This window comes from Eulemur rufifrons, chromosome 4, assembly GCF_041146395.1.
Source record: "Eulemur rufifrons isolate Redbay chromosome 4, OSU_ERuf_1, whole genome shotgun sequence".
Taxonomy (NCBI): Eukaryota; Metazoa; Chordata; class Mammalia; order Primates; family Lemuridae; genus Eulemur; species Eulemur rufifrons.
Window position 1 is genome coordinate 74,115,869 of NC_090986.1, and position 20,873 is coordinate 74,136,741.

The 20,873-nt window shown below is 41.4% G+C and overlaps 1 protein-coding gene across 3 annotated transcripts in view; it reads right to left on the reverse strand.

Annotated features, from left to right (window-relative positions):
- The window catches only part of FRY (FRY microtubule binding protein), a 398,737-nt gene that overhangs the window by 96,347 nt on the left and 281,517 nt on the right, over positions 1–20,873 (reverse strand). For all 3 annotated transcript variants that reach the window (XM_069467740.1, XM_069467739.1, XM_069467737.1), the window contains 7 exons: positions 17,741–17,848; positions 8,165–8,423; positions 6,685–6,867; positions 4,686–4,772; positions 2,222–2,481; positions 1,347–1,536; positions 617–741 (listed from right to left, as the gene is read on the reverse strand). In XM_069467740.1, the coding sequence (XP_069323841.1) occupies positions 617–741; positions 1,347–1,536; positions 2,222–2,481; positions 4,686–4,772; positions 6,685–6,867; positions 8,165–8,423; positions 17,741–17,848 (1,212 nt within the window). The remainder of the gene's footprint in view (positions 1–616; positions 742–1,346; positions 1,537–2,221; positions 2,482–4,685; positions 4,773–6,684; positions 6,868–8,164; positions 8,424–17,740; positions 17,849–20,873) is intronic.

Sequence of the window (20,873 nt, forward strand, 5' to 3'; positions counted from 1 at the left end):
TACATGGAAATTTTGTTTAAGATTTTATTTGTCCTTATAGGCTTTGGTTGCTTAAAGTCATCAGAGGCAGCCCAAACTAACATTTTATGGTGCCTCTTTCAAAAGGCTTTGGCTGCTTCAGATGGAGAGGTAATTTGACTGCAAATGTGAATAAGGAGTACAGAAAGCCTTGTGTGCTGATTCTATTAAGGCAGAGAAAGTGCCCCATGGAAAGGTCAACTAACACACTGGAAAGGCTTCTATCAGCACTCAACCTTCAAGAGTCTGTTGTGTAAATGGCACGGTGGGCTGTTATTATTTTGACATTACAGACGCTTAACAGTTTGGCTGAGGATTGACACTGAAATATCTTATTTATAGTTACCTAAAACAAAGCTTGCCAGTGAACTAAAATCTGAGAGGTAAAATCAAAGTTGTTAGACTGAAAGTGAAATGTGAGGCAGTTGCAAGGAATGCTTGTTACATGCACACCAAGCAAAGCAGGAGTAGAGGGAATCACACAGAGCTCACGAACTCCCCGGGCGCATGCCAACACGTACACTCACTTGAGTAAAACACGGAACTATGACAGCAGCCGCACGGATGAAGTTAGAACAACTCATTGAGACTACTATACCTGAAAACAAGGGAATTTGTTCTTCCGAATCCTAAAACCAAGGACTCTGTGATCTCAATGCTCTCTAGTCTCATCAAAGGCACCAGCTGCTTTAACAGAACTCCCACCGAAGGGGTACCTATGGCCTGAAACAAGTGGATTAAAAGTGAAAAAGAGGTAACATGGTAACCAATGGTTCCTTTAATCAAAAGGTGATTCCATTATAACAGTTTCAAAGTACTGAACCACATCCCAAGGCACTGCCATCATTTCAGGGGGCGGCAAAACACCCCACAAATTGAATACAGCAAAATGAATACATTTCTCACCTGGGACACAAATTCTAAAGAACATTTTGTATCACAGTCTTCTTTTTAAAACCATTTAAGTCTACAAAACCATCTTTAACAAAATAATCCAGGCATGGTTTAAAGGTGACTATTTGGCGAGGAGTGAGAGAAATGTGGTATGTAGGACATGAACCAAACCTCAGGGCACAAATAAACACAAGTCACTCTATAGTCTTAAGCAAGTTTCCCAACTTATTTTTATCTTCAGTTCCTCCTCTTGTCAGGGAGGAGTAATAAATTATTCACATAAACACTCAATGGAATTTAGAAATGTGTAGGATGAAAGTCTGATCCCATAATACTCCAGATGGCAGGCACAGTGCAATTTGCACTGTGAACTCTAGACAAACAAGCTAAAAAAAAACCTTACAGAATAATTCTTCTGAAGCATGTCATGTCACCTTGTTATCGTAGCTCACTGTACCATCAGGTGTGGTCGCCATTATTTCTGGAGTGGAAGCTCTTAAGTGTCCTGGGCTCATAATACTGGGTTTTGCAACTCCAAAACAAAGAATAAGGTAATTTCTCCACAAGGTAACATAGTTGTCTCCGCTGCCGGCAGTGCTGGTTTTCTTGGCATTAATTGGGCTACTGGAAACATGGAGTCAAAAACAAGAGTGAAACTAAGTTCTGGATTTTAAATATCATGTATTAAATAAAGATCATATCATAGGAAGTGCTTAAAAAGAGTTGAACAACTCCAGCCTGAGCAAGAGCGAGACCCCGTCTCTACTAAAAAAAATAGAAAGAAATTATCTGGCCAACTAAAATATATATAGAAAAAATTAGCCAGGCATGGTGGCGCATGCCTGTAGTCCCAGCTGCTCGGGAGGCTGAGGCAGTAGGATTGCTTAAACCCAGGAGTTTGAGGTTGCTGTGAGCTAGGCTGATGCCACGGCACTCACTCTAGCCAGGGCAACAAAGTGAGACTCTGTCTCAAAAAAAAAAAAAAGAGTTGAACAACTATCCATCAAGGATGTTGTTCATAGAATATCTGCACTGGATGAGAAGTCAAATAGAAGAGCTTTAAGGTCTCTTTCACCATGAAAAGTCTGAGAATATAGACTTAGAGAATCATATTGATTATTAAGGTAAGAAAAACCCTAGCTCTAGACAAAATTTTTTAAATCTGATTTTATTCAATGTTAAGAATTCTCTAGTGGGAAGTTCAGAAATTAGAGAAGATCATCATATCCCAATCTCTTGCATACAAGGAAAATTTAAGAGGGCAAACGGTAAGACCAGCAAAACAGAGGAAAGCACATGGATCCCTTACTTGGGGTCCACCAGAGGCATCACCGACTGGAGCCGAGTGAAGGCATACGGCCAGGCATAGCTGAGGGCCGTGGGGCAGTGTTTGGGCAAGTTCTCCTGCCGGAGGAAACTGAAGAGGCAGAGGACCCAGGGGTCTTTGACAGACTGTGCGAATATCCAGACATGGGAAGGGCTCTTCACATCATAATGGCTATTGACCAGGACTGCGTTCCATTCCACCAACCACTGCAGATCCACATTGTGGGTCAGCGGTAACGTTGCCTGCAGGTACAAGGGGTAGGTGGTGAATCAAAGCTGAACTGAAGTTACTCATCCTCACTAGGCTCAGCCTGAGCGTTCCTTCTTGCACAGTGCTTTTCCTGACCACCTCTGCACTGGGCTGGCTTTGGATCTGCAACACCCATCCTGCACCTACCACATATGATCTTTGTGTGTAGTCATCAGTGCTTCCTGTGCTAGAGGATAAGCAGCTTAAGTGCAAAGTTTAAGGACTGGGGGCATATTCTGACAGGTTAATTGTCACATAGCACTGTGCATCAGTACACAGAAGCTGCTCACTAAATATCTGCTGAACAGATATATGGCATTAGTAAATTTAAACTCAACCGTGGATTTACCATTTTAAAATTCTGAAAAGTTATTCATCTTTAAGATTCATAAATGTGTTTTTATCCCTGCAGTTAGTACATATTTAAGCTATGATTTTCTTTGTTAGCTTTACTTAGTCTGAAATACCTTCCCTTTGATTTAGAAAGATGGCTAAGCACAATCCCTTTTATGAAGGGCATTCTACTGATGATTTTGGAGATAAGATACGAACTTATTCTTGCCCTAGGATAGCAAGCCAAAATAATATATTTCAAAACCTCTTGAAAGATAAATATACATATTGATAAGTTGTTATGTATAATTTTATTTTCTAAGTCCAGATAAATCACAGTTTAGGAGACACCAATTTTCAAATAATCTAGCTGTTGTGATGAGAGAGGAAATGGGCTTTATGCTTGTTAGGTATGTAAAGTGATGCATTTTAAGCTGTCAGGTCTATCAGATCCTGTGGGTATGAGTGCTGCAACAGTGGCCTCGATGGTTAATGGGCTGTAAGGGGCAGAGCTGGAGCTGCAGGGCCAGAGAGATGAGATTCCAAAACAGGTGCTGCCCAAAGCCTGTGACCAGGGAAAAGTACTGAACATCCCAGAGTCTCTGTCTACTTAATTTATGACTTGGGAATTATAATGCTGATCTCACCTAATCTTACAGTGAATTACATGGGCTAACAGCTGTAGAAACACCTGGCCCAAAGCAGACACTGCTTCTCCCACTCCTCTTCCCCCCTTTCTGTGCTTCATTCTAAGTTCAGTATTGCTGACCTAGGTACCCCTGGCTCAAGACTGTGATTCCGGTAAAGACAGAAGGAAAGCACGTGAACAAAATATAACAGTGTTATCTGTAGGCAAGTAAGATATGTATATAAAATAATGAAAGCTAACAATTTGATCCAGTCTGTCTCCCTGGATTAAAAAAAATCAATTTGAAATTCTACAAGAAGTAGGTCTACTTCATTCTCACTGTTAAAGTCTGCAGTGCCTGGCTAATTGTTTTGGTAATTATTATTATTATTCTGACTATAAACAAGAACAGGGCTATCAAAAATAGGGATCTATGTTCAATCTCAGTTAGAGAAGGCCAGGGAAAGCTCGCAAATGTCTTTAGGTGTTGTATTCATTCATAATTATGCGACAAGTATCTGCATCAGGCATCAGCAATGTGGATTCTGCCAGGAGTCCCACATCTGCCCTGCCTCTCTTCAGTTATTTCACTGAAATCACTCCAGCTTCTATTACTATACTTTTATTTTTAAAAAGTCAGATAACTAAAAGCAGTTTCAATTTCCCTTCTGCTTGTTCAGGAAATTGAAAGCTGCCAATATGCGTTTTAAAGGGAAGAATGTATTTGGGTAGCAGATAAAACTCTCCTAGATTCAGAGTCCAAACAGGATCAAGTCCGGCTCTAACACTTTCCTTCTGTGGACTCGCCCCTTAATATTTCTGAGTTTCAGTAACTGTAAGGGTCAAATAAGATAATAAATGTGAAAGCATCTTGCAAACGATAAAGCGGCCACACAAACAGAAGTTACACATTAAGTAAAAAGTACAATACTAAGTCTTAAGGACAATGAATAAGGTGAATTAATTTTCTTTTAAGAATGTTGGGGAATTCCTGAAATTGAAGTTTGTAAAGTATTATCTATATTCCTAAGACTCAAATTTTGTTTGAAATTTATCTGTCTCATAAGCTAGCATTTGAAAAACTAGTCTTATTTTTCTAAGTACCTTTGGGTCACTTTATTAAGCTGACATAAATGCCTAATTCTTCTACATAATTTTTCTTTGACTCTGTCTTTCAGATAGGTCCAGAGCTTATGTCTAAGAGCCACTAGCAATCGCGATCAAATGTGTACTTACTGAATCCGAAACTGCTACGTGAATAAAACTTTCGAGAATGGAAGAACTTAGCTGATCCATGACATCAATCATGGGCCTGTCGTCGTCCTGTACAAAGGGGAGGTGATTACTCTCCATGGGAAAATGAATCCTTCCCACCCACCCCGCCACCTCCATCTGGTACAGAAGCAGAACAGCATGTGAGATAGCGATACGGGTTTTCTCACAGAAAAGTGAGTGTCCAGATGGTGAAAGGCAGTGAGTAAAACTCCCTGTGGTTCTGAGTTCTGTCTTCCAAGTTTAGTGGAAGATAATTAGAGCTCCAATTTCACATTGTACTGAAAAGACATATCCCTGAATTTCGAAGACTCATACATGTACATGAGAAATCTAAATACCAGTGACATACATTATTCACCAAACGGTTCATGTTGTTGTTAATTTCAAGGAATGAAAACCCCACAAGAACATGTTTTGCCAGGCCATTAGAATGCTACTTATTTGAAGTCATTGGTCTGCTAAATTAACTTATAAATTGTTGACTGTGATTGAATTTTAGTTCCAAAGAAAAAGACTGACCACATACTCTTTGTGGTATTTACGGGGTGTACAGCCATTTCATAAAAGGAGCAAACCAGAAAGGGCACAAGAGAAGGTTTCTTACTGAAAATTCTTCTACATGAATAATAATATATAAGTGAATATATATACATTTGTCATCCTTTATTATAGAGAAACTTGGAAACATAAAATTATTGACTTAGAAGCCTTATAGGAATTCCTGGGAATGACTGTATTCACGTGTGAATGGGAGTGGTTTAAAGAAAGATGTGGCTGGTCAAAGAAAGCAACACATGAGAACATCCCTGGCACAATCCGGCTGACTAGCAGTTAAGAACATGGGGCATAAGAGGCACATATATGTATAACATATGGCTCTGACTTCTGGCTCTCTCACATCCTCGCTGTTGATTCGGGGTAAGGCATTTAACTTCTCTAAACTTCAGTCTCAGTATCTGTAAGTTGGGATAACAAAATCGATTTTTAGGTTGTTATGAGGGTTAAATGAGATAACATGGGTAAGGCACTCAGCATGGTGCCTGACACATGTATGGCAACTGTTATTATCCTTACTCTCATAATTAGAAACTTAATGCACCTTGCTAAAACATAGCATGTCTTAGAGATACATTTGCCAGATGCCAGAGATGTGGCCCTGACATATATCAGAAAGCTGTCTGAAGAATGTGAACAGAAAGGACTGTGATGAGCTTGAAAATATTTTATAAAAACAGTGACTGTATTGAGGATCATAAACCCAAGACTAATGATTTAAAAGAAAAACATGGAAAGTGGCAATTTTCTAAAGAAGCATGTGACATTAAAAGCTGTTTTTCCTTTCACCAGCTCATGCATAGGGTTTGGCCACCTGTGCTGCAGACCATGAGCAGTAACTTCTGAACTAGGGTGTATAGCGCTTGACCAAGTGTGGGAGGTTAGCTGGTGTTGATCACGCTTAATAATTGGCTTCCTTCTCCCATCTCAGGAGGACATGTTTCTTTTGATGCCATTTTTCTACCATCATCAGGATTCAGTAACTTTCAGTTATCCAGACTGTTTGGCACCTTGATCACTTTAAATGGGATGCATTATTTTTTTCAAGTTTATTCTCTAACATAAATGTAATGGTATCTTCTTAATTAGATATAATTAGTGTGCTGAACACCAAGAAGGAAATGATCCATAACCTAAATTAATCTCAAAATTTTTCACTTCTTATCAAAGCAGTAACCCCTAGATACCAGCAGTCTTTTCTAACACTCAGAAAATACGACTTATCTCTAGCAGATCAAGAATGCTATTACATAATTAAAATCCCCAAAATGAACCAAAATTATGTGTTGACATCATGTGTGACACACAAGTACATAAGACAGGAATGCATTATTTGTAGTTTTTAATCTAAATTTCAAAACAGTTGAAAGAAATGAATTGGAAAATTCAGAAGAATAATCCATACCTCAGGCTGACCCAGGGCAAGAAACAAGGCTCGGATTTCCTTGAGTATCAAGACGGACAGTTTACGTGTGGCCACTTGGAAACTGCAGAGCAAAACCAGAGCAAACCCTTCCACAGCATGGAGGACACTGCAGTGGGGACCTCGTTCCGACTGAATTCTGTGGCTGGAGCCATTGGGAATCAGCTGTTATGCAATAAGAACGACATTCTATGTTCAGCAAAATAACAATGGAAGAAGAAATACTGTTTATATGTACCTCTTTTGGAACATTTGACCTTGTAATATTAAAATAAATGACAATGGCTTAGAACCAGACATGTCTATGAATTTATTATTATTCATGAAACCTAGATCCCTTTTTGGTTTTCAGATCAATTGTCGCTTTGGAATACCATCAACCATCTGTTACTGCTGATGAAAAATAACTTTTCAAAGGCTATTAATATTAATAAAAACAAAACTGCTTTCATTATACCATATGTGATTGCACCATATATACAATCATAGTGGCCTAATTTGTTTTCACTTAAATTCTCTATAGACTTTTGGATACTATTAAATCAAATGTTCAAACATTTGCTTTCTATCCGGACTTGCTTACTTGTTTGCCTGTTAGATTTTAATTTAGGTTTTGCACATTTTGTGATGAGTTCTGAAAGTTCCTAAGCCACAACCAAATGAACCTAAAGCAAAAGCAAGCCAGACAACGGGGCAGATTCTACCTTCGTTTCCTTTTTCCTTTTACAAGCTTATATAATCCTTGTTTTTCTATGTAGCATCTGCGGGTATGTGTAGAATACAAGGAAGGAGCAGGGGGCTGAATGTCATCCCTGAGGTCAGCCCCTCTGGGAACCCAGCTGTCCCTGCAAACGCTACTACCCTGAGCCTCCAAGGTCCTCAGATTCCCAGTTACGCTCCTTTCCAGGCAGACCCCCTTCTCCAACCGCTGATTGCCAATGCCAAGTTACCACTGCCCAGCTTCTCCTAGAAACACTCTTCCTCAACGCGTTCTCCAAAATGTTATCAATTTTTACCATTTAGGACTGAGGCCTGAAAGGAGAAGGAAACTACAAGACTGCACCGTCTTCTCTGTGGGTATTAGACAAAGCAACCAATATGTTTTTGACTTAAAAAACTAGTAGACAGTTAACTTTTATATATCCACATCCACACCCAGCTCTAACTCCCTGGCCTATAATCGTTTGCTCTTACAAATAGATTTGTGATAATAATTCTCTGAAAAAAAATTTCTACTCTGTAAATGGCCTCGTTGATGTTAACAAATCTAACCTGATGTGGTGTATCAAGCCCTGAGTTTCTTGTTGACAATGTATGCCAGTGCAAGAACTCAGAGTTACCACCAAGGAGCAAGTTCTTTGGTGGCTGGAAGTGAGAACTCCAGAGGTTCTCTGGGCTGCCACTCATTCACATGTGAAGAACATAAAAAAATACCAATTGGTGGGGAGAGTGTGAACATCACCTCTGAATTTCTGATTTTGTTGGCTTGTTCGTAGACTTTCCCTTGCGTTTGTATGACCAGTTTCCACTGGGTGAGCAGCTGCAGCAGCAACTTCAGGGACGAATCGAGGAGTGTGTGATGCATGTCATTTACTTCCCGCAGCAAGAAGTTGGTAAAGCCAAACAGCACATCTTCTCTCCAGTCTGAGAAGTCAACAAGCAAACCCTGAAGGGAATTTTGTGCAATATGTCGCAGCTCATCATCCATATGAATGGAGAGTCTGTGAAATGAATAAAAGGCAATAAAATAATTTACTTCAGGAACGATTCTGCCAGAGCTAAGAGGGAACATACGTCCAGAGACTAAGAGGTCTCTGCTTCTACTTCCATCTGAAAAATGGGTTTCCCTTACTTTTTGCTTGGTGCATGACTTAAATGAATATTTTTAAAGAACTTTTAATTTTAGATTTACTGAAGAGTTGCAAAGATAATACAAGGAGTTTCCATATAGTTTTCACCCAGCCTCTTACATAACTGTTAACATCTTATGTAACCATGATACATTTTCAAAACTAGGAACTTAACATTGGTACAAAGCTATTATCTAAATGACAGACTTTATTTGGATTTCACCAGTTTTCCACTAATGTCCTTTTCCTGATTCAGAATGCAATCCAAGACACCACATTGCATTTAGCTGTACTGTACACGAATACATTTTAATACATTGCTGACTACAGAATAAATTAGTATCAAACCCTATTTTTAAGCATGAGAAATCTGAATACTAGAGAAGCTAAAGAACTCACCCAGAAGTTCAGTAAAAATCAGCAATGAGAGTTAGGCCAGTGGTCCTAAATTGGTTTTGTTCCTCAGGGGATATTTGGCAATGTCTGGAGACATTTTTGGCTGCACAGCCTGGGGTGTGGTACTGGCATCTCTTCAGTGGGTAGAGGCCAGGGACACTGCTAAACATACTGCAAAGCACAGGGCAACTCCCCACGACAAAGAACTATCTGGCCCAAAATGTTGATAGTGCCAAGGTTGAGAAACTCTGAGTTAGTCAACTGAAGAATTTCAGCATATTCACGACAATATTAAATCTCAACATTTGTATGGAGACTTATAATTCACAAAATGCTTTGTAGATTCTTTCATTGATTGATTTAATAGACAAATACCTTTGAGACCCTCCTAAGAGTCATGCACTGTACCCACTGTGTACAGCATTAGGATATGGAGTTCAAAGCGGCTGTGTCTATTGGGTGTGGTGCCTGCAAGAGCAAGGTATGGGACAGTGCTGGACAGGAAAGAGGGCCACTCGCTGAAGGATCTGTGGGCCGCCCAGGAGGCAATGCAGCAGGGAAGGGGGTCAGAGTGTGTGCTCTGGAGTCAGAATGCTTGGATTAGTGTCTTGCCTCTGTCGCTTATTAGCTACATGACTGTGGGCTAGTTACTTAATCTCTGTAAACCTCAGATCCCTCATTGGTTCAATGGGGATACGAACTGTAACTGCATCCCATAAACGTGTTGGGAGGTTCATTGAGATGGTCCATGCACAGTGTTTAGCACCACACTGACCATGCAGTAAGCACTCAGTAAAAGTTCGCTATTATTATTAGAAGAAAATGAACTTTATTCTGAAAGTTATAAGGGAAGAAACATGATTAGACTCACATTTGAGCAAAGAGAGCCAGGCAGGAATAGGCAGGGTGCCTTGGAGAAGAAAGAGGGTAGAGAGCAGCTAAGGCCATTGCAATGACATAAGCAACAAGTCTTGAGGGCCTGACCCAAGGCAGAGAAGTATAGTAAGGCAAGGACAGATGGAGATAAAAGATATTTAGAAGATAGAATTTCTAGGGTTCAGTAGCCTGGAGATGTTCAGTGTTAGAGAAGAATGTGGCTGAGTCAATGGGGGCTCCTACAAACAGGGCAGATGTTAGATATTATTCCCAAAAAGTAGAAGAAGAAATTATGGCCCAGAATGGTAAAAGAATTTGCTCAAAGTCATTTGGTTAATAAGGGAAGAGCCAGGATTTCAATCCAGGACTTCTAATCATTAATCCAAAATATTCTCCACAAAACAAGTCTGGTACAAGTTGCCCCAGTTATACACTATTGAATAGACAGTATTTCAAAAGCTTGATAATAAAATTCCTTTCTTATTCTCTAAAGCATGAAGTAAACCAATCGGTCCAAATTTGACAATATAAACCAGACAAAGAGCCTTTCGTTTATAGATTTACACTGAGCCAGGGAATACATCTCCTGTCTCAAAAGCATGTAAAGTATGCAAAGATGCTGAGAAGGAAGATCTAAGCTGATTCTTCAGGAACATCTTATGCAATTAAAACTACAGTTCGTAAGTAGATGATAGGTGCTGAAAGAGGCCTTCTTTAACTGGGATGCCTTTAACTGGAGCTTCCCATCCAGGATTGCCTAAGGCAGGAGTTTGCAAACTTTCTTTTTATTTCCATCAGCAGCAGATCTGTTTTTTCGAACAAAATTTTATGTAGAGGTCTTTGATGGATAATTTTATGTGTCAACTTGTTGACCATGGTACCCAGATAAGTGGTCAGACATTATCCTGGGTGTTTCTGTGAGGATGTTTTTAGATGGGATTAACATTTAAACTGGTGGACTTGGAGTAAATCCTATTGCTCTCCATAACGTGGGTGGGTCTCACTGAATCAGCTGAAGGCCTGACTAAAACAAAAGACCGAGAGAGAGAGAGAGAATTCTCCAACCTTTACACTTCATCCGCAACACTGGTTCTTCCTGGTTCTACAGCATGTTATTTGGGTTCAAATGGGAAACTTGGCTTTTCTGAATCTCCAGCCTTTTGGTGTTTGGACTGGAGTGGTGGCGTTGGCTCTCCTGGGCCTCCAGCCTCCTGGCCCACCACGCACATTCTGGACTTGCCAGCCTCCATAACCACATGCACTAATTCCTATAATAGATCTCTTTCTCTCTATAAACATCCTATTGTTTCTGTTTCTCTCCAGAAAACCCTAACTACTACAATCTCCAATACATAACACACAAAATCTGAGCGTCTCCGGTTAAAGCTGGGGTATACCAAAGGCCTGAAGCCCACCCATTTGGGGAGAAAACTCCTCTTCACTTCCCAAGCAGCTTTGAGTCATTTTTTCAGTCCATGGTTTGAAAACACTAGTTTATGACAAGCCCTTGAAGTCATTTTCCCATCTTATGCTTATTATCCCTATTTACTACATTTAAGTCTGGGCAAGGTCCTAAATGTCTTAGAAAATAAGCTTCTGCAGAAAACAAACCACTTCTTTTAGGACAGGAAATGGCATAATAACCAGGAATTGCAGACATTAAATACTGTTAACTGATGGTAACAATATTGGTCACTGTCAGGGGCTGCATTGTGTGCCCTACAAAATTCATATGTTGATGTCCTAATCCCCAGTACCTTAGAATATGACCTTATTTGGTCTCGAACTCCTGACCTCAAGCTATCCTCCTGCCTTGGCCTCCCAGAGTGCTAGGATTACAGGTGTGAGCCACCATGCCAGGCCAGAATATGACCTTATTTGGAAATGGGGTCACTGAAGTTGTAATTGGCTAAGTTAGGATGATGTCACACAGAAGCAAAGTGGGCCCTTAATCCAGTATGACCGGTGTCCTTATGAGAAGGGGACTTTTGTAGTTAGACAAGTACATAAGGATAACACCACGTGAAGATGAAGGCAGAGATCAGGGTGATGATTCTATAAGCCAAGGAATGCCAACGATTGCCAGCAAACCATCAGAGGCTACGTGAGAGGCACGGAATAGACTCTCATGGTCCTCAGAAGGAAACATGCCTGATGACACCTTGACCTTGGGCTTCCAGTCTCCACAATTGTGAGAGCATTTCTGATGTTTAAGCCACCCATTTTGTGCCACTTTGTTATGGCAGCCCTAGTAAACCAATGCAGTTATGAAACGAGGAAAGTACCAGGAACAAAAGCCATGTCATGGTCTATTTACATGAAGGCTTAGGGCCAATACGCTCTGAGAAGGACGAGGCTCCCTCCCGTGTTTGTTCCTTGAGGCGGATGAGTGGAGAGCCGCCTGTCAGATGCACTTGCCATCTCTTCCACCCAGGTCTCTTTCATTTTCACTTTGATTAGATTTCAATCACAGATCAGCTTGTAAAACACCTGAGATTGAACATTATAAAACGTAAAACAGGAAAACAAGACTCAGAAGGAAATGACGTCCAGCCATTCCGAGGATTCGGGATCTGCAGGAAAGCTGTCTGGAGCTGCCCACGACATACAAGTCCTATCAGGTGTCCTTGGAGAGAGCAGTTCCCCTACCCCCAGCCGGGCCATCCCCATGGGGAGACTGGACTGGAGAAGAAAAAACAGGTCTTCCCTGCAAAACAGACATGTGCAATTGTAGTACTACTACTAATAAACACTGTCCTTTGGGAGAGTTTGGCGGCAGTAATTGAAAAGAGAACAGAGAGACTTTAGGAGAAAGCAACTTGTGAAGGAGTTTGACTAGTTTGGGGAACAAAGGCAAAATTTCTGGGAAGGTGATCTGGTTCTCAGTAGCCCAAAATGGAGTCGCAGGTACATGGCTACACACAATGAAAACCACCGGGGCTTCAAAGGCTTCCACGGGGACACAGCAGTAAAACATACTGAAAGAAACATGTATTGCCAACGTCCATGGCAGCTGTCCTTCCCAGGCAGCTGGGATCGGGAGCGCTGCCTGGGCCTGGCGTGATTCTCATTGCCCAGGTCAGTGAGCAAACATGGGGCTGCACCCCGCCAGGGCCGCGGGTGGCGCTGCCAACTGTCCTGGGGCCCTGACTTCGGTGATTGAGAGCAAGCGGGTGGTGTGATCACAAGGGCTCGTGAAGCTCAGACAAGGGTGTTGCTGAATAATGAAGGGCACGTCGTAAAATGGGGAAAAAATAGAACTTGGATAAAGCCACCTTGTTGGTCAGACAAATGACTCTTAATGGAAACCACTTTTGTAAAAGCGAGCTTCAGATTCTGATGGAATCGGCTTGGTAGCTGTTAATAATCCTCTTGTATGGAGGTGCGCGAATCAAAAGGGGGTGATTTCAAACTCACAAATCGTGTCCATAAGAAAAGATCAATTAGGAGAAAGATTCTTTTCTAAACTATGGCAAGATAAACAAGAGGTTATTCGGAAGAGGTGAGGAACTTGCACCCCCACAAGGGCATCGGAGGAATAAACGGCTCCAAAGTGAAGCCCAGCGGCCAAGGATTTCCAAAAGGAGGGGCTTGCTGATGGGCAGACTGTTAACTATCAGAGTAGTTCACTTGATACAGTGGAAATTTCTTCTTGGAGGTATTAAAGAATGCACTTCCATCTATTTATGTGATTTGAACTGCATCTCAATTAAAAGAAAGAAATATGATTAAGTGAATTATTGAGGCAATATATACAATTGAGATGAATTCGCTTTCAGCTACTCAAAACAGCTAACCACTTTCCACAATACAGACACACGCTGGAAAGTGAAAGCAGAATAAATGTTTAATATTTTTCAGAAACCACAGAAGACTGTGAAATTGTGTATGCATTATCTAAGACATTTCTATAAATTATAAAACACTGCATAAAATACGTTTCTTATTTTTCATAAAACCAATGACATGTGGCTTCAGGAAAAGTCTATAAATGTGGGCACCCAGATTTATGCTTCTGCAGTTCAATATCATTGTCTGAAAATAGCAATGAATATATGCCCAGCTTACCTAACATACTGTATATGAAATGCATTTTATGGCATGGTATATGTTTTTCAAATGTGAAGATACCCACAAAGAATAACTAACACTTGCTGAGAGCTTACAGTATATCAGGCACTATGCTAAGTGAGTTATACGCACTGTTCAATTCTCACAATCCTAAGAGGTAGGTATCATATTAATGAAGTCAAATTTTTGAAAGGGAAGTGTAAATATTGAATGGCAAACCCTTAGAGTATAAATGGTACTGCGGAAAGTGACGAAGGACAGGAGCCTGTGGACTGCTGGGGGACGGTCCTTCCTGTGGGCAAAGGATAGAGCAGGAAACATCTGGGAGGGGAGTGAGTGAGAAAAGATAGCAACTGCCACAGAGAGAAGCGAGCTCCTCCTCCTGTGTGCAGAATCCTCAGCGGCCCAGACAGCCCAGCAGGGCAGACTCTGCAGAGGGTGGGAAGGAAGTACCCCCAGGGGTCTCACCAGGATGTCAGGAAAGCCTGTGCAGCTTCCATGGGGCCCACATGAAAGATCCCTCACACTCGGCTGTTACGAGCTGGCTGAGCAATACGTATATAATAAAATCATAAGTCTAGTAGCTTGGAGAAGGGGCTTTGCCAGCTTCTTTCCATACACCATTGTCATATTCAGCACACTAATCATGACAGTCTGATGTCCAACTGTCTGTGGTATTTAGCCATTACTGAAAATGCCAGGAAGGGGTCTGGGGGCAGTTATGTGGGACTCATCCTTAAACCTCCTCATGGGGAACTGAGCTGAGAGGGACAGGGAGTCTGCGTCAACACTGTTCTTATTTTACCACCTATGAAGAAAACCACATTTTCAAGTAAAAATGTACCATGGATGTGGCTGTGAAGTGTCTGGAATAAAAGGTCTCGCCCGTCTCTGGCTGGGCCATGTATAGTCTCGAGTCAACTTAATCCAAATGCGACTGCACTACGGGGTATACAGTGACTTCCCCACACGGGAAGTCCTCAATCGCTATTGAATTTCTTCACTTTTGTCCCCGGACCCTCTCGAGGGGGTTGAAGGGCTCACTTTCTCCCAGGTTAGTAGGACTCTGTGTGCAGGTCACTTGCTCTGTCTTCCCCTGAGGAACAGCCTCTGGCCTCTTTGAAGCGTATGAAAAAGTTCTCTCCGTGGGTTTCCTGTATCAGTTCAGTCATTTTCTTGATTTCTTCCTAAGGCTTAAACTTTCAAGAATATTTATTTGTTCTGTTATCTCATTAAGAAAACAGCATCCGTTGCTCTGGGCTCCGTAAGAAGGTACATAATGGCAAACAGGACGCCCCATGCCTCTGGACAGCGCTGGCTTTCCAGCCACGTCTGACGGCTGCCCTCCCGACACCCGATGCCACGTTCTGCACACGCAGGCGGCCCTGGACTGGGCTTTCAGGGTGACTCCAGAGGTAGGTGTCTCCGGCACGGACTCACAGCTAAATGGCATTAGGGACCTTACCAGAACACTGCATGCCATTCAGAAACAGTATTTCAGAGGCCTCAGTGGACATAACCAGCAATTAGACCTTTATTGAATACAGTGAACTTTCCTTCCACCTCAATTTAACCGATAGCTGTCTTTTCCCTGCTGACGCCGCTTCCCGCTGACGAACCACACGGTGCACACGCCCTCCTTAGCCCTCTCAGCAGCCCTAGGGGTAGGCAGTCTCATTCCAGCTTTACCGAAATTCTACCAAGGGAAAAAGACAGGCTAAAGTATTGTCTAGATCACACAGGTAGCAAAATGGCAGAGCAGGATACAAAGTTCAGGCTTTCTAGATGAGTCTGCTTCTTCCCATTCTCTTGTCCTGCTTCCTCCTGTCTCTGGGATGCTGGGCCCTCCTCCTCTGGAGGTTCACGGGACGGCGGAGAGAGGCCTTTCCACTCGGCAACCGTCCTCTGGGGAAACACGGGTCTGCCCCCGCGCCCCGCTGCCCTCGTCCCTGCTGTCCGCGGCAAGCTGGCAGGCGCTCCTGTGTGTTTCCAGGCAGCTCTGGCGCTCGGCTCACCATGTCTCTTCATTCAGCCTCTGCCCTCGTCCTGGGAGACGCAGCATTAGCGTGGGGGACCCTTGCAGTCTTAGTCTCTTTTTCCTCAGCCTCTCCCTCCCTTCAAATCATCATACTTATTATTCTCTGGAAATCCACCCTTCGTCCCTCCTGGGGTCTTCTCCTCACCCAGAAGCGGAAACCTGATTTTGATCTAGGCTTACTTTTCCCTTTTTCCCTCTGCTCCTCTGCTTCCAGTGGACGTGCTCTTCACTCACATTCTGGTCGCTGGGCCTCAGAAGGATGTCCTGAGCAAGGACTGGGGGAGAGAAGGACCCACGGCCTGAAGGCTGCTGCTGACAGCAGAAACAGGTTATGGAGGTGGGTGACATCGGCAGCTGGAAGGGCGCAAGGCTTTGGTCAGCGAGCACGGGTGCTTGAAATCGTGGTTTTGTAGGTAATGGACCATCAGGAAACCATCACATCCAGCATCGCCCTTGTGCTAGGGGTGCCAGGAAGAAGGATGGGAGTGGCTGCGTCCGCACGTGGAGGGCAGAGGAACGGGGAGGGCAGTAGGCTGTGAATGCTATTCCTTGACAGCAAGAGGTGGTCAACACAGGGGCCCAAGCTAGCTGTTCACGGAAACGAGGCCCATGGCCACAGTAACCAGGCGGCGTGGGGCTCCGTGGGAGGCCACCAGGTGAGCTTAGGTGATGTGTTTGGCAGGTGATGGAAAGTGTGCTCTCAGAAGGCGAGAGAATGTGGTAAACTAGGTTGTGCATAACGCATCTTCCATTTGGTCAGCATGAACATCTGCTATCCTTCTCCCAGCTTTCCTTTGTTCCACCACCACCAGATTAAACAGCCCACGTGGACATTTTTTATCACATTATTCTCCCGCTTAAAACTACATCAGTCCGAACGCCTCAGCAAGTACTTAAGAGGAGCTGAAAAATCTACCTTTCCAGTTGTATTTCTTTCTCTTTCCTTTATCGTTGGGTTTCTAAATTCCTTTTTCTTTCTTTTTTTCCAAACCGGTGATAACTGTTGTTCTTCCTCATTCCATGAACCCCACGTATCTAATGATTTTTGCCTTTCAAATTGCATCCGGGTAATAAGTCACTTTTGATTTTTAAATTAAAGGCATATATCATTGTCAACTAGAGCTTCGGATCAACATGAAATAACTAAGCTTACCAAACAATAATGAGATAATTTCACACAAAACAAATACATTTTAGGTTCCCATTGGACTGTGCTTTCTTACAGAGGATGCAGGGGATGATAAACGTTAAGATCTGGGCTACTGTCCGCAGTACTGGACTGAAACTCATTTAGGATCCCGTTACCGTCCTTCTGGGCCCTCTGAAGGCCCGTGGGCCTCAGACTGGGAACTGACCCTGGAGGAGCCTCTTCTCCAGCCAGGCCCATCTGGCCCCACTTCTGAGCTTTCGCTCACTCCACTCCCTTTGCCCTTCTGAAGTCAGGTTCCACCTTCTTCCAGGACTTACTTGCTGTCTTCCTCAGTCCATAGTAATCCCTCTCCCCACTGAACTCACATACGGCACTTTTTGTGCCGCTCATTTGCACAGTGACAGACTTTGGGCTGTTACTTACCTTATGTGTTTATATATTCGCTTCTAAATTGGATTTTAAAGCCCTAGAACATAGGTAAAATAAAAAAAAATTTTCCTTATTCCTTCCCGCTCATACCATAACACCTACAATAATACCTCATTCAGTAAATATTTGTCAATTGTCATTACGCATTTTATTTTATCTTTTCAGGAATCATGACAGAGGATTAAGTTCAATTTTGTTCTAATAGTGTTCACTATGGCTCTCTCTTACCTAGCCAGCAAGTCAATGAGTTCAAGTTTGGACATCCCATCCGGAAGCAGTCGGGGAATAGCGGCAACACAGGTCCTGAAAAGATCTATTTTTGGCTTTCTCTCACCTCTAGAATTGGAAGACAAAATTTAAACACAGGTCAAAAGGTTGTGAAAATTAAAAAAAATTGATGAAATATGTGAACAAAGACTAGAATCCATGCCCTCTGGAGCACAGGCTGGCGTTCGTTGGCTCCATATTATTTTCAAATGTTTTTGCCCTTTGCAGCTTGACCCATTCTAATAAAACTTTAAATAATTTAAATGTGAGGCAGGGGTATAAATCTGAAAAGAAAAATGCTGCCATCAGTAGCATTTTACCACAGCTTGGGTTCTATGGGTTTGGTCTCTGTGGGCTGCGTTTAAAACACCGGCATCACAGGAATGCCCAAATGCATCAGCACAAAACAATGTATTTCAATCATTCCTACAGTCTGCATTTAAAAATAGGATTTTAGTGTATACAGGGAAGGGTGCCTTTTACAAGTGTGACATCTGGAAGCATCTCTCCCTGATAAGTTGTGCTTCTCCCCTAGAGCCCCTTGTCCTGTCTTTAAAAAATCAAGTGCTTCCCAAAAAAGTCTTTCATAATAAGTAAAATCCTAAAGTATTTATAATTGTGCACCCATTTCTGACTTTTAAAATTACACTGATGGGCTTGACTCCTATGGAGATACCTCCTTTCTTTTTATTACGCTCTTGAGAATATGCATGCTTAATGGTAAGTAATGCCTTCTGTATGCTGTTGGAAAATGTGAAGGAGAAAGGTCTATTTTGTGATAAGTTATTTCAGCTTTTAGTTATTTTAATAGGTAACTATTTGACTGTTAACCACTTATTGTATCAATAACCTTCATGGAAAAATTAAACTACCCACTGAATCTTTGAAATAACTGAAGTGACAATGTGTAACAGCATATCTAAACTCTGATGATTTAGTCTTCTGAGAATAACTATAGAATTGGTACCAAATTAATGTAATCATAGGACACAAACACAATGGTGAAAATGCAAAGTAGCATAAAAATCATTCCTTCCTGGAACAGTAACTGTGGTTAGAACAGAAATGCAACAAGCAGAATCTATCTTCTCTATAATCTAAGGATCATAGCCAAGCAGCAACTTTGCTTTGGGACAAAACTTTTTAGCATGCTTTTGTTAAATTTGTTAGGAATAAATATAAAACTGTTTATTTGAAAAATAAAACACATATATGTTGACTTCTAAAATACTCTGCTTTTGTGGACAGTCATAGATTACTTTCTCTCCCTTTGCACAGACTTTTTGCATGAGCTGTTTGAGGACTCTGGAAGGGAAGTAGTTGCACAGTGGTTTCCAACCAGCTGAAGGAAAGCGATGTTTTTAGATGATATCCTCGATAGCTGTGCAGCCTTAGAGCTTGGTGATCTCTCTAATTGTTCATTTGCAACACAGTGAGTAGTTTAAACAGTTCTGCTAGCTTGCTCACCAGATGTCTTAAACAGCTGGGATTATTTTTATATCTGTCGGAAAACAGATGACCCTGGCTGGCCTTAAGTGTGAGGCGAACTGTGCCAGACTTCCAAGATGATAAAGCAAGACTAGATTAGAACTAATTGCTGCATGATTTCCTCTGACTACTGCAGTCTTTCCTCTCTGGGCTTTTATGGAAAGCATATGAATTTCCCAAATAACATAATTAAGAAAATTTATTAACAGATGTTAAAATTACTATTTTTTTATTTGTTCTTTTCTTTCTTTCCTTTTTTGCTAGCATGGGCCACAAAAGGGATGAGGAATGGAGATTGAGCAACACAGAATGCTCAACGTTCAAGTTCCTACCCTAAGCAGGGCCTGGGAAAGTGGTGGACCGACCTCAAATATCCACTCAGTGACTGTTTCCATTAGTGTTGTGTGGGCCTCCACCCTCTTCTAAATGCTTATATGATTCCCTAACATTTCTCCTTGTTTTTTAGAAATGAGGCAATGAGATATTTTCCACTCAGAGATCTGCCTTAAAGTCTAGCATGAAAAATATCTCTAACCCTATTTATAGGTCTTCAGACTGTTGAATAGGAAAAAGTAAAAAAGAATCTTAGGAAAAGTTTGGAACATTGATTAAAACATAAATAAGACATTTATATTTACATTTAAATATGTACTTACTTTCTTCTTTAAGGTTTTGAATATATTGTTTTGGTCCTCAACCTATCTTATGTCTGTTGACTATAAATGTAGGTTTCCTTTAAAGTTCTTTAATTTCTGAACTATTTTTAAGGGGAACAACTATATGGCTGAAATTTTAAAAGCATTTCTTATATCTTCATTACAAATTGAAAGTATCTTTAATATATTCAAGGCATATAGAATAATGAGGTTGAAGGTTTATTGATAATGTGACAGTTTGTAAGGTAAGAACTAGAGCTATAGATAATATATTTAATGTTATTAACCTTGGTTAATCTCGATTCTGCTATTATTTTGATTGAAAAGTCTAAAGCAACACGATCTTCCTATCATTTAAATCAAATGACTGGCAAGCTGCAGGGTAACATGCATTGTAAAATCCCACTTCTGTTAAAAAAAAAAAAAAGATGAGTGCGCGTGTGTATATTTATACTGACATAAGGAAAGTTCTGGAAGGAATCACACTGAGACAGAGAATGGTTACAGATTTCAAGTGGAGCTCTAAGGAGGTTTTCATATTAACTTTAGATACTAATAAATATGTATTTAAAATAATTCTGCATTTTTTGCCTTTGTTTTAATCATGAGCCTATGTTACCCATGTAATAAAAATGCACACCCACAACATGAACTTCTCTATTATAGGTAGGAGTCTTCAGATTAGTTTTGGTATTTGGGGCTGGACGTGCTGGGTGACAAAGGAAACTATTCTAATTGTATTTTGGGAAGTTTATGGCACAGCTGTCAAATGTCATTTAATTCATAGTCCAACAATGAAGTCCAAACTGTCTTAAAATATAGAATTACAACCTAATGCTAGTCCCTGCTATAATTAATTAAAAATAGCGAATACAAGTTCTAATTCCAAATCTAGATCTTTAGATTTTGGCTAAGAACATTTGATTTCCACATTCAGAGCTACTAATGCT